This window comes from Malaclemys terrapin, chromosome 2 (genome assembly GCF_027887155.1).
Source record: "Malaclemys terrapin pileata isolate rMalTer1 chromosome 2, rMalTer1.hap1, whole genome shotgun sequence".
Lineage (NCBI taxonomy): Eukaryota > Metazoa > Chordata > Testudines > Emydidae > Malaclemys > Malaclemys terrapin.
The window spans coordinates 157513954-157528306 of NC_071506.1; the positions used below are offsets into that span (position 1 = coordinate 157513954).

A 14353-nucleotide genomic window follows, 5' to 3' on the forward strand; every position below is an offset into this window, starting at 1 on the left:
AACTTTTGGTGTTCTCTGAAGTGCCAAAGGAACTTCACCCAACTGGCGCCAGATGTCACTGCTATGGCAAGTTTGTGGTACTGTACAGGAGGGAGGGGTAACATTCACTTTCCAGTAGAATGCTAGAAGGATTCAGGTATGCGATGCAGTAGGCAAGCAGAAAGCTGCCATTTTTCCCTGGTCAACTGAGAGCAACGTCAACCCCAGTTGTAGATACTTCAGAGAGATGTCATGATACAGGATGAACATGAAACAAAATGTGCCATTTTCAGCTGGCACAGAACATTTAAGATCCTAAAGCCTCTAGTGTTGTTAATTGATTTCTAAATGGGATTAAATGGATTTTTTAAAGGGTTTGAAGAACAATTAATACCTTCATTTTTAAAAAATTCATTATCTCTATTTTATAGTGAGAATAATGCTCTTCTCTATGTGTGTGAATGTGCGTGTGAGAGAGAAAGGAGGAGGTTAAAAGCAATGGTCATGTAGAATTTCCCTGTGCTAAAAAAAAACAAAAGAAAAACACCCTCTTGCTATTGGTATTTGAAAGTTCGTCTCCACAAGAATTAGAACTGTACTTACTAGTCATTTTCCAGCAGGCTTGTAGCCAGCATGGTTTTGGCACACTTTCAATGTGCAGTGTGGACAGGGATTTAAAAAACTAAAAAAAACACCCATCATAGTAAAACCTGGGAAAAAACCACCCCTTCTAATAAAACTTGTCTTATGAAGCACCCACTTTTTTGAAGCTCTGCATAGTTTGGTTAAGGATCCTTCCACCATATTCCTCATAGAGATAGAGATAAGGAGGTCCCAACAAGGGCGGTATGCACCGCAATTTGTGTGCTCACTCTAATTGTAGGGAGGGCTGAAAATCTTGAAAGCTTGCCTCATCCCTTTGATGCACCTCTTTGCTCTTCATACAGCAGTCCAGGGACCTGCAAGTCAACTGTAGCATCAATGTCACCTCGTTGTACAGGTGGAGAGTGCTGGATGGTCATTTCCCTCCTTTGACATCAGATCTCCCCAGAGGGTGGCCTGCTCCCCACTTCTGCCCTCACGTCTCCTCCGCTTGGGCTAGCAGATCTGTCACTTTTAAATAAAATAATTAGAAATGTGAAAAGCCTGCCGCCAGTCCCATGAGAACTGCTAAACTCAAGAGAACAGAAAGAGGGAAGAGTGGATCAGTGCTCCTCACTGGGATCAAAGATTTCACAGTAATAAGTGTGTGATTCTCATAGAGGATAAGTTATTATGTACGTTAATATTAACTAAGATGTGTACCTGGTAAAATTTTATTTATAAAGTTTTCTGAGACTACTGTGTAAGATCCTGAACTGTGGGTGGGGATAAATAGGTAAGATAAATGGAATTAAACTATACGTTATGACATTTCAAAGATTTTTAACTCTTAGCTCTTGTTTTATGTCTCCGTGTGCTTTAAGTAGTGTCTGATCATTTCCAATTTGGTTTAACAGTAAGAAAAAACAGTAGTTGTACACTTGAAAATAGTATCGGGTTTTAACATCATCATTGGCTCTAGAGCTTGAAGGGCACATCTTACAAGAACATAAGAATGGCCATACTTGGTCAGACCAAAGGTCCATCTAGCCCAGTATCCTGTCTTCCAACAATGGCCAATGCCAAGTGCCCCAGAGGGAATGAACAGAACAGGTAATCATCAAGTGATCCATCCCGTTGCCCATTCCCAGCTTCTGTCCATCCTGGCTAATAGCCATTAATAGACTTATCCTCCATGAACTTATCTAATTCTTTTTTTAACCCTGTTATAGTCTTACTCAATGATTTTTTTGCCTCTGTCTTCACGAACAAGGTCAGCTCCCAGACTGCTGCACTGGGCAGCACAGTATGGTGAGAAGGTGACCAGCCCTCTGTGGAGAAAGAAGTGGTTCGGGACTATTTAGAAAAACTGGACGAGCACAAGTCCATGGGGCCGGATGCGCTGCATCTGAGGGTGCTAAAGGAGTTGGCGGATGAGATTGCAGAGCCATTGGCCATTATCTTTGAAAACTCATGGCAATCGGGGGGAGGTCCCAGATGACTGGAAAAAGGCTAATATACTGCCCATCTTTAAAAAAGGGAAGAAGGAGGATCTGGGGAACTACAGGCCATTCAGCCTCACTTCAGTCCCTGGAAAAATCATGGAGCAGGTCCTCAAGGAATCAATTCTGAAGCACTTAGAGGAGAGGAAAGTGATCAGGAACAGTCAGCATGGATTCACCAAGGGCAAGTCATGCCTGACTAACCTAATGGCCTTCTATGAGGAGATAACTGACTCTGTGGATGAAGAGAAAGCAGTGGATGTGTTATTGCTTGACTTTAGCAAAGCTTTTGATACGGTCTCCCACAGTATTCTTGCCAGCAAGTTAAAGAAGTATGGGCTGGATGAATGGACTATAAGGTGGATAGAAAGCTGGCTAGATCGTCGGGCTCAACGGGTAGTGATCAATGGCTCCATGTCTAGTTGGCAGCCGGTTTCAAATGGAGTGCCCCAGGGGTTGGTCCTAGGGCCGGTTTTGTTCAATATCTTCATTAATGATCTGGAGGATGGCGTGGACTGCACTCTCAGCAAGTTTGCAGATGACACTAAACTGGGAGGAGTGGTAGATACGCTGGAGGGTAGGGATAGGATACAGAGGGACCTAGACAAATTAGAGGATTGGGCCAAAAGAATCCTGATGAGGTTCAACAAGGACAAGTGCAGAGTCCTGCACTTAGGATGGAAGAATCCCATGCACTGTTACAGACTAGGGACCGAATGGCTAGGAAGCAGTTCTGCAGAAAAGGACCTAGGGATTACAGTGGACGAGAAGCTGGATATGAGTCAATAGTGTGTCCTTGTTGCCAAGAAGGCTAACGGCATTTTGGGCTGTATAAGTAGGGGCATTGCCAGCAGATCAAGGGAAGTGATCATTCCCCTCTATTCGACATTGGTGAGGCCTCATCTGGAGTACTGTGTCCAGTTTTGGGCCCCACACTACAGGAACGATGTGGAAAAATTGGAAAGAGTCCAGCGGAAGGCAACAAAAATGATTAGGGGGCTGGAACACATGACTTATGAGGAGAGGCTGAGGGAACTGGGATTGTTTAGTCTGCAGAAGGGAAGAATGAGGGGGGATTTGATAGCTGCTTTCAACTACCTGAAAGGGGGTTCCAAAGAGGATGGAGCTACACTGTTCTCAGTGGTACCTGATGACAGAACAAGGAGTAATGGTCTCAAGTTGCAGTTGGGGAGGTTTAGGGTGGATATTAGGAAAAACTTTTTCACTAGGAGGGTGGTGAAGCACTGGAATGGGTTACCTAGGGAGGTGGTGGAATTTAAGGTCAGGCTTGACAAAGCCCTGGCTGGGATGATTTAGTTGGGAATTGGTCCTGCTTTGAGCAGGGGGTTGGACTAGATGACCTCCTGAGGTCTCTTCCAACCCTAATCTTCTATGATTCTATGATTCTTGGCCTTCACAACATCCTCTGGCAAGGAGTTCCACAGGTTGACTGTGCAGTGTGTGAAAAAATACTTCCTTTTGTTTATTTTAAACCTGCTGCCTATTAATTTCATTTGTAGACCCCTAGTTCTTGTGTTATGAGAAGGAGTAAATAACACTACCTTATTTACTTTCTCCACACCGGTCATGATTTTATAGACCTCTATCGTATCCCCCCTTAGTTGTCTCTTTTCCAAGCTTAAAAGTTGCAGTCTTATTAATCTTTCCTCATATGGCAGTCATTCCATACCCTAATCATTTTTGTTGCCATTTTCTGAACCTTTTCTAATTCCAATATATCTATTTTGAGATGGGGCAACCACATCTGCATGCAGTATTCAAGATGTGAGCATACAATGGATTTATAAATGCTTCTAAGTCATCTGCTTGCTGGAGATGATTGACTGGATTTAGAAAATTCTTTCTTATCATTGGTAATAAGGATTAACTGACATTTTCTAGTAATTCTTACTATTCTTTATTGGCTCTCTGTTTTTCTCCCTACATTTTCTATGTGACCCTTCACTGCCTGGGGACATATAGATCCTGTGAAGAGGCACAAACATCACTTTCCTATATGAACAAATGCTCTATAGCTAGCCACGCCAATGAAAATAATGGACCCATCTTCAAAAGCTATGACCCAAATTTCACTCTTTTAATTTTCGTTTTAAACGTGTGTTGTAATTTCACAGTTGACACACAGCCACCTACCAATGCACTATGCAAACAACATAGAGGGAAGAGATGTGCATTCAGTGCTTTTAATTGTACATTGAGTGTGTCTATTTCAAGTTATCAATATTATGTATAGATAGAAATCCAATAAGCAAGCATCTTCTTTGCTTTTGCTGTTTAAAAAAGGAAAACAGCACCACTTTTCCTCAGCAGAGTGTTCTGAAAGTACAGGTGGTGGCAATTACTTTTCATATAGCAAAATAGCCAAATTAAGAGGGAAATTGGAGCCAGTTTTTAACAATGTTTATAAAATATATTTTTAATCACACTTATATCAGCCTTGCAAAATTCTTTTTGCTTCCTCACTAGGGACATTGACCTTGAGGTCAATGGGAGTTGGATCAGGTCCCTGGAAAGCATTTTTTTCAAGGACTAAGTAAAGTGTTATCTTAAGAGTGGCAAGTAGATTTTGTGCCCAAGTTGGTAAGCTTACATGACAGATTTGGCACAAGATTTACAGATGATAAAGATATTTCATCAGTAAATATTTTGTGGCATCTGAAATAATATAGTGGAGTCCAATATCAGAGCTACTAATAGCCATTTTAGCTCTCATTATGCTTTCATGCTAGTTTAATTAATTAAGAAAAAATGTTACTGTTTAGTATTTATGTTATGTTATGTTAGACCATAAAGCAGCTTTAGGCTCTCCAGTGTTTGACTCCTGAACAAATAAAGTCATTTTCAGTAATATGAACTTGAACAGCCGCTAACTTAGAAATGTTCATATCATTACACATTTCAATTTCAAATACAAAGGGCAACTTTTTCTGTGCACCCTAGAGAAAACAGGGCTGGGAAAATGGGCATTATATTATAATAAAACATTGTAAAGAACATACTCTTGTTTCCCAGTTATGAACAAACAGCTGAACAGTCTCAGTGTATTAACTAGACTAGAGGGTGTGTGAAATATTTACACAAAATTCAAAAGGCTTGAATGCTCATCTAGCCATTTAATATTTTCTTGCAAAATTAAAATGTTCCTTTGTAATAGAACTGTTTTTGAGGAAAAAATGTTTACACTGTAAAAACAGACAAAATATCATGATTTTGCATATTTTCACAGCTGGGTTATCATTTTTATGACATTTCAGGAAAAGTAGAGGTGTGAAAAAGGGCAGAATGAAAATGCCTAAAATTGTATTCAAATTCTGCATAATTTTGCACAGTCCTAAAAAGGATTGTGTCTTTGTGTCTGTTGTAGGTATTTTGGGGGATACATTGTAGTGTCTGGGGGTTGTCTATGCAGTGGGGAAATGTGCACTATGGAGGGTGTGCATTATAAAATCCACTAACATGTTGTGCATTAATTGGTCCACGTGGACCCTAGTGGTGCACACTAATAATTCCCTAGTGTGATTTAACAGCATTATGTCAGGGAACTTTTAGAGTGCACCAGCAGGGTTTCCACATACCAATTAATGTGCAACACATCAGTGCACTTTAGAAATCACGCCTCCGCATTCTCCCATAGAGGGCATTACCCTGTTGTGTGGACAGACCCTGAGCACCATCTTATATTTTATAGCATTGAGCATACTTGGCATGCTGTAAATTGGCAGAGTAAATCAGCCTAGCACTGGAGAACAGAGTAGCCGTTGTGAGCTAATACGTAATTATTGTAACTGAGTATTCATAATAATTAGTGAAAACACTAATTAAATAGAAATATTATTTACATTAAATGGAGTGTTGTATATATGCATCTTTTTCACTGAAACCTGTCCCAATGTTTGATGTTGTCCTCATGCAGGATGGATGGTCACAGTATCACTTTGTAGCCTCATCTTCAACAATAGAGCGGGATCGGCAAAGACCATACTCTTCATCACGCACGCCCTCCATCTCACCAGTGCGCATGTCTCCTAATAATCGCTCAGGTAAGACCATGCTTCCAGGGCTCAAGTAAACAGAGAAGTAATCTAGTAATGTCATCTTTCCATTGTTAAGCGCCGTCAGTGGCATCTAGATGCATTATTAACCATGATGGGAGCTTGTGGGAAATTTTTTCATTCTTATCAGTGTATCTTTGTATACAGGAATATTTTTTATTTGTGTGAATGCCTTGAAGAAATTTAAAGCAGACAGACTATTCAGGGTAACCTTTTACTGTGAATGTCCATTCACTATCTTCCTTGTCCACTGGCCAGTTAATATTATCTGATTGGGAAAGTGAAAATGTCCCAGGCCATTGGGCCTACTGTTAGCATTGGGAAGTTCCCCATCTCAGATGCCTCCAAGTAATTTGCTTTACTAGTCATAGAAACCACAAATTCATTTGGTATGTATGTTTTATACTGCTAGACAGAAATTTCAGCTAGTGTAAATCATCATAACTCTACTCCAGTCAATGGATCTACACCAGTGTTCATCAACTGAGCATCTCGTTATGGATGTATTGGCAGAAGGATTGACTGCAATGCTACATCTAATATCAATGCCATGAACATATAAACTGCCATTAAATGCTATTTCATCCACTGTGGAATTATTTCTGTCTTACACAGGAATCAATTCAGTTTTCACAAGTAGAATTCAGGCCTCTTTTTCCTCCACTTATTCCAAGTTAAAATATGTCATTACTTTAAATGAAAGTAATCCTCAATAAAAATAAAGTCTTTTAAAATAAACACAAGAAAATCCTATCAGCCTCTCACTTTGCATTTGACTGCTTGCTCTGTTAAACCTAGGGTGACCAGATGTCCCGATTTTATAGGGACAGTCCTGATATTTGGGGCTTTTTCTTATATAGGCGCCTATTACCCCCCACCCTCTGTCCCGGTTTTTCACACTTGCTGTCTGGTCACCCTAGTTAAACCTCTGTCATTAAGAACATAAGAACGGCCATACTGGGTCAGAACAATGGTCCATCTAGCCCAGTAACCTGTTTTTCTGACAGTGACTGGTGTCAGATGCTTCAGAGGGAATGAACAGAACAGGGCAATTTATCAAGTAGGACTGTCGTCCAGTTCCAGCTTCTGGCAGCCTGAGGTTTAGGAACACCCAGAGAGTGGGGTTGCATATAGCCTCTGATAAACTTAACCTCCATCAGTTTATCTAATTCTTTTCTGAACTCAGTTATACTTTTGGCCTTCACAACATCCCCTGGCAATGAGTTCCACAGGTTGATTGTGCATGGTGTGAAGAAGTACTTCCTATCTTTATTTTAAACCTGCTGCCTATTAATTTCATTGGGTGATCCCTGGTTCTTGTGTTATATGAAAGGATAAATTATATTTCCTTATTCATTTTCTCCATAGCATTCATGATTTTATAGGCCTCTATCGTGTCCCTGCCTTAGTCATCTCTTTTCTAAGATGAACAGTCCCAATCTTATTAATCACTCCTCATCTGCAAGTTGTTCCACAGAGTTACCGGGATATCAGCAGTAAGATATGTCTGGCTAAACTATTTACACCCTAGTGCAGAAGTGATTGTTTTTTTATGTTTGTTAACTATCTAGGAGTCCAGTCTCAATCTACAAGGGCAACGTGCTGAGCTATTTTGAAAATCTGGCCACAAGTATCCCCATAGTCGTGGCTGAGTACTAAACCATTTCAAAAATCTGCTCTTCATACAGGCACCTAGATGGGTGCCCTTTTGAAAATCTGACCCTGATTGTGAGTGCTGAGTGCTTGAAAAATCTGGCCCTGAGCTTTCGGTGAACATCTGACTCCAAGTATCTCCTGCTTTCTGTTGTTTGTTCAGTTCAAGGAGGGAATCTAACTTTGTCTAACATATAGGACTCTACCCTGCCCCATCCCTCCACCCCCCAGTACCGTAAATCATAATAGTGTTTCTCAGTCCAGCGTCAACAGACAATTTAATTAATGCTTCCAGTAAAAACTCTGCAGAAGTCCACTTGTGGATTTGAATAATTGATGGAGAGCTATTGCTCACACAGCGGTGAATAGATATAGTTCCTGCAGGGAACGGACAAACAGTTATGTCTTATCATTTGACTGTGTACAAAAAGCAGCATGCTTAACATGACCATTAGTGTTTTGATGTCTTAGCGATGTCCTAGCACCCCTTTGGAGCTATGTTTTGTATGTTGTCCTGTTAGATTCTGGCTGAGGACACATGTTGTCCAAAACCATATTCTGATTCTGATTGGGAATTTTTGATGATGTCAGAGTCTTAAAACCTTGCTAGATAGATAGCGGACAATCGCTTTAAGAGCAATCCCCAATTTTAATGGATACATAAGCACAGCCATCTGCTTAACATTAGTTTTTAAATCCAAGGGTCCCAACCGGGGGAGAAAATTTAATCAAAATTCTGAATCGATGCAAATTTGTTACCTTAATCCTAAAAAGAAAAATACAGTGTAAATTAGGACTGCTGGAGGAAATGACCAAAGATTAAGATTTGTGCATGAGTTTTTACAGATCTTTTTTGTAAACTATAGAAATAATACTGTGTAATAAGCTGAACCATTATCAAACATCAATGTTCTTTCTAAAACCTTACTATGTATTAACATATCCTTTAGAGGTTAAACTCTAGTAAAACAATACCAGCCTCACAGGAAAAGAACAGATATGAGACTAGAGAACAAATTTCTGTCCTTGTGATTTAAGTAATGAACAGAACAGTTTCAAAAATAAATGACACAATAATTATAAATGTCCACTTTTTGTCATGGTAAGGAGGACATGAATGTGCTATTATTCGTTGCTATTACAATATCACACTGAAAATATACCAGCCACCTTTTCTAAATGTGAGGAAAGGAAATTTCATTGATGTGCTTTGCCTTCATTAAACCAGATATTTAAAGGAGTGGAGTTCAAATAACATACTAAGCAACAAATGTAAAGGTTATACTTGTGCCCTACATAAAAATCTTAACTGAAACTCACTTTTAATCTTAATTCTTGTTTTAGCATTGTCAAGTTAACAGCCATAAGTATCCACTTTGTTTCCTAAGCAGTAGAAAACTTTTAAAGAGTGCTGGGAAGTCTCTAAGTGAACATTGAGTGGCCAGCCAATACCCCAGTGTTATATAATGCTTTCTCTCTCATTAGTGTTTCTTTACTTCATTTCTTTGATAAGAGCTGGGGTGGTGTACTTGAATTGGTCCAATTTTTTTCAGTCTAAATCTATAATACTTTCTGATAAACTCTTGGAATGAAATCCTGGCCCTATTAAAGTCAACGGGAGCTTTGTCATTTACTTCAGTGGAGCCAGGATCTGTTTTTCATTGACATTTCCCATTAATTTTTTTCACCACTATTTTGAAACTTTCCAACTAAACTCTCGGCATACACCACTTCCAAGTCTCATCCCATATGCTGAGAAACAGAAGCCAGGTTTCTCTCTGGTGTGTATTGATTTTGTGAGGCCCAAAGCTTTTGCCTTTCTGCCCATCTATTCAAGTTTGTGTCATGAGAAGAAATGCTAGTACCTCCTCCAATATTGAGATCAAAATGGAAAAAATAAATACCAACACTTGGCGAAAATTGTTTTTATAAGAGAACGCATTCATTAGGCATTGGTGCTGCTCAAACACTATCCTCGCATTTTGCTCTCTCTCCAGTGTTTTGCCCATGTTTACTAATCTAAAGTAGATAATGACTGAGCCATTCTACCTTAAATATACACATACAGAACCTTCATTTATTTCAATGGAACTTGCATATGTGTATGCCTGGGAAAAAATTAGATTTGGGGACCAAAATTACATAACAAATCGGGGCAATTATTGAATTGTTCAGTATGCACTTTGGGGATCACTTTTTCAAATGAGCTCGGGTCCCATGTAGGCACCCATATAACGGCTTGATTTTCAAGAGTTCGTGTCCCTTTGTGACACTTCTGGCCGGTTTTCAAAAGAACTCATCATTCAAGGGGCTGAGCTTTTGAAAGTCTCCTCACTTCTCTTTGTGCCTAAATTGGATCTGAGCTTTTTGAAAATTTAACTATAAGAAGACTTTAAAATGGGGCGTTTCTTTGTTGTAACATTGAGCTTAATGGGAAGTTCAGTATCAACATGGACAGTGATCCTCCATCACCATTGTTGCCAGATTTGAAATATGTAGGTATAAAATCCCTTGATTCATTAAAATCTGGAACAGGAGCTTAATTCTGTCCCTATCTCCCCTCCCCCCCCACAAAAAAACAAAAAAAACCCAGGATGTTTAACGGGTGTTGGAATTTCTCAAGGAGACCCTCACACGTATTTTATTTTATTTACTTTACCTAGTTTGGGTCAAAATTCTGGTCTCCAAATCAAGATTCAGTGAGATTCCCATGCATAATGCAGAAAGTATTCGGTAAGGAGTTGCACTGTAGTTGTTAGCATAGGACCTCGAGTTAGAGGCTTCTTTTTTCTGTTTGGGGAATTGGTTAATGCAACCTTTGGGTTTTGCTGTATTTAAAATTGTGAAGCAGCGAGAAGGGCCTCAGGAAAATCATGTTAACAGGTATAACAGCAGGGCACTATTCACCTCCCCACAGCCCTCCTTGTGTTTGATGGTCATTCACTCCCAGCTGGAGTAAACGTTGACTGCAGTAGCAATCATTTTGCCATACGTTTATCAGCAATCAAAAACACATTTACCACTAGAGACCTTACCAAGTCCACCGTGATAATACAACAGCTTTCTTGCTGGTAGCATCTAGGGAGAATATTGCTGACATCCTTTTAATAAAGATTTAACCTTGCAAGTCCCTTGCTGGCCAAGAAACCCTGGATTTCTAGTTAGATTTGATCACACATAAAAGTAGAGCTGCCCAGGATGAAATACATTTGTGACACCATTTCCAAATGTGGGGCAGTTTTATTTTTCCTGAAGGGATATTCTTTTGGATTTCCAGCCAGAGAGTGAAAGAGAAAGAACTATGTGACCTTATTTTTCCCTAAAAAGGGCCTGATTTTTAAACAGTCATTAAAACAAAGAGCAAACTTGCCATTACCCAAGCTATTAAAAGAAAAGCTTCCTCTCATCATTGCTCTGGGGGGCGGGAATCCCTCTTTATTTGTGTTCCTTCCTCTCTAAAGATTCTTAGTGCTTTTGAATAAATGAAACTAAAAATCCTCAGAACTGGTTGTATTTGTTTGCATGTAGAAATGTAAATGCCTAATAACAATTGGGAAAAAAAATATTCTTCCTGCTAGAAAATTTTGATTGATATACAGTCTTGGGGAATCTATAAAGTACTGGGAATTGCAGAGCCCTGCAACATCCAGAATACCTTAGGGGACTGTGTCGAGGTGTTCATTTGTTATAGGGTTAACTTTTGTCAAAGGCTGAGAAAATACATTATCCCCCAGAAATATTTAATCAAACTTTTCTTATCTTTGGGAGCAAGACCCCACAACTGGTAATAGGGGTCTCAATGGAAGAAAAAACCCCTCTATTCTTAAACTAGTTTGGGGAAAATAAAAGTTTAAGAAATACGTTAATAAGTCCTAATTGTTGCCCTAATATCCAACATATCTCTATTTTATGAACACTTTATTGTAAACCTTTACTAACATATTTGTCATCTAAATACTACAATGATATGTGCAGCCAGGAATGCAGTTAAATACAGTGCCCACCCTCAACATTTGCTAGTTACTTTAGTTAACTAAATGATGTTCCTCCAGTATGGTCAGAAAGACAGAGAGGTCACCATTAAAAAGAATTGCTATATGAAATCCCATTGTTTTTCCATCACCTGGAATAGGAATTAATTATTATGATTATTTGGTATTTTTGGTAGATGCTGACTTTTTAATGGTCATTGCTATCTATACGGATAATCATACCCATAATTCTAGAGTCAGAATTATTGGAGTTACTTTAAGGATTGAGCATTTACCCAAACATTTGTATATATCTTGTTTTTTTAGTTAAAGTTACATTTTCCATACTAATGCCTTTTTTTCTCATAGTCGTTGCATGGTTCCTGTTTATTTTCAAGTAATAAAACAAAGAATAACTTATAAGGGTTTTTCTGCTCCCTGTTAATCATTCTAAAAGTGTTTTCAACAAAGGAGAAACTGATGATACCTTGGGAAGTGAACCTGATTATGCAAAATGGTTGTCAAATGTACAAATTAAAGAAATGGAAAGGATGAAGAAAAATAAAATTGCTGCTTATGTCATTCCATTGTGATCATCTTAGTTGTTGCACATAAATGGAGAAGGAACAAAATGCTCAGACAGAAATGCAGTTTTTAACAACTGCCATTAATACATTTGTCATATATTTGAAATAGCAGCACCTCTAACCCCTTTCCAAATCCAGTTCTGTCTACGCACTTTACACAGTTTAATTCCTATATATTAACAAATGTAAATATTATGAAATTGTTTACCCCAGATATGCTTGCAGTGGTGTGAAGGGAGAAAAATTATTTGTTTTTACTATCTAGCAAGTGCCCCAGCCTCACCTCGTGAAATGATCAGCCTAAAAGAAAGGAAAACAGACTATGAATCAACTGGAACAAATGCCGCTTACCATGGTAATAAAGGAGAACACACTTCCAGGAAAGACACCATGACAGGTGAGATTGTGTTTACATATCACATATATAAATTGATTGTGATAGACACATTTTCTAGGCTTGGCTGAGTTTACTGTAATAGTGAAAAAGATCAACTTCTGTGTTGTTTGAGTACCTCATAGATATAAGATTGAAAGTAAAAAGAATCTTATTAGTATAACTCCTTATAAAACTCTTATGTGAATACAGAGATGTGTTTACATTCTTGATCTAGGTTGTAGCTCAACACATGTAATAAATACTAACAATCAGGAGTGGCCCTATACTTTGTAACATCTAATCCTACTACAACATGGACCTGTAGAGATGCCGTAATGCCAAGGTATTTTCCCTCACCATTATTACATCTGTAGAGATCTTGAAGGATTCCAAGACTGGATCCTCTGCCAGGTTCTTAATGTTGTTTGGGACACCATCAGCATGCTGATTCAATACCAAGCTTCCCATGCTACAATCGGTATCCAGAGGTTTGCGTTCAAGATCTGACATTGCTCATACAGCATTTCCTGTGCGGTACAGTACTTGGTAACTAAAACCCTACAGATTATCATCTGAGTTTACATGGAGGAGCAACATGCAAGAAAATGAATTAACATGAAATCTAAGAAGTGATCTAAGAAATGGGAAAACAGCCAAATAGATTTTGCACACCATTGAGAGCCTGGGAGTCCTAACGTCTGCCTCTGGCCTTAGGAGACAATTCAGCTGGCCATTACACAAGGAAGCAGCAAAGAGGAAGTCATTTGTTCATTCAAGGTACTGTATTTGACATTAGTTTTCAGTATTTGGGATGTTTGAGAATGACTTGTAATCACACTGAATAGAGTTGTTCTTCCCTACCCTGATGTGACGTTGCTGCCATTCACTTTTTCCTGTCACCCAAACAATGTAATTGTAAAGGCCATTATTGATATGATTGTGGAGGACAGGTCTGTGTTCAGCTATTGTTACACTTTGTCAGGACCTTGGATACATCCATGAAGAAGACTTGTCAGAATCCAGTTTGGCAGTAGGGAAGGACAAAGGATACGATTTCCTTCTAAAAGTATCTGAAAGGTCAGGCAAGCACATTAAGTAAGAATGATCATAGGGGAGGGCATTTTCTGGCAGTTAATGACACATCTTTCACCTTGTTTCTCCCTGCCTCTTTTTAAAATCCTTGTTCATTTCTCTTCCAATTCATCTCCCCCACCCTTCTCTCTTTTTTCTCTTTACTGCGTATCTCTGGCCTCTCTTTTTTTTTTTTCTTTACTTCACTCATTCCCCCTTGTTTGCTGTTTTTTTAAGGAATGGTGGTTGGCACTTCCCCAACCCCTTTGTTCCATTTTGAGTTCCACTCCCTGTTGTGCCTAAGTCCCCATTTCTCCCTCATCCATTGTAACTGCATTTTCATTGCGTTCTTTGTAATAAAGTGTTTGCATCAAACGTCAAGCTACCCATTCTACTATCCAGCTACTTGGCTCTTTGTGAGAGATGAGTAACAACGTCAAATTAAAAAGATCTACTGTAGTTCCCAGTACTGTACATGCATTATGTATTTGAAACAGGAGTTCATGAATCACATTCTCTCTTTCAGGTTGCCAAATCTCAACCCTGTACAGTTGGTCTG

At 39.1% G+C, this 14353-nt stretch overlaps 1 protein-coding gene across 3 annotated transcripts in view; it reads left to right on the top strand.

Annotated features, from left to right (window-relative positions):
• The window catches only part of CTNND2 (catenin delta 2), a 1183216-nt gene that overhangs the window by 1153210 nt on the left and 15653 nt on the right, over nucleotides 1-14353 (top strand). For all 3 annotated transcript variants that reach the window (XM_054019141.1, XM_054019142.1, XM_054019143.1), the window contains 2 exons: nucleotides 5998-6124; nucleotides 12613-12744. In XM_054019141.1, coding sequence (XP_053875116.1) covers nucleotides 5998-6124; nucleotides 12613-12744 — 259 coding nt within the window. The remainder of the gene's footprint in view (nucleotides 1-5997; nucleotides 6125-12612; nucleotides 12745-14353) is intronic.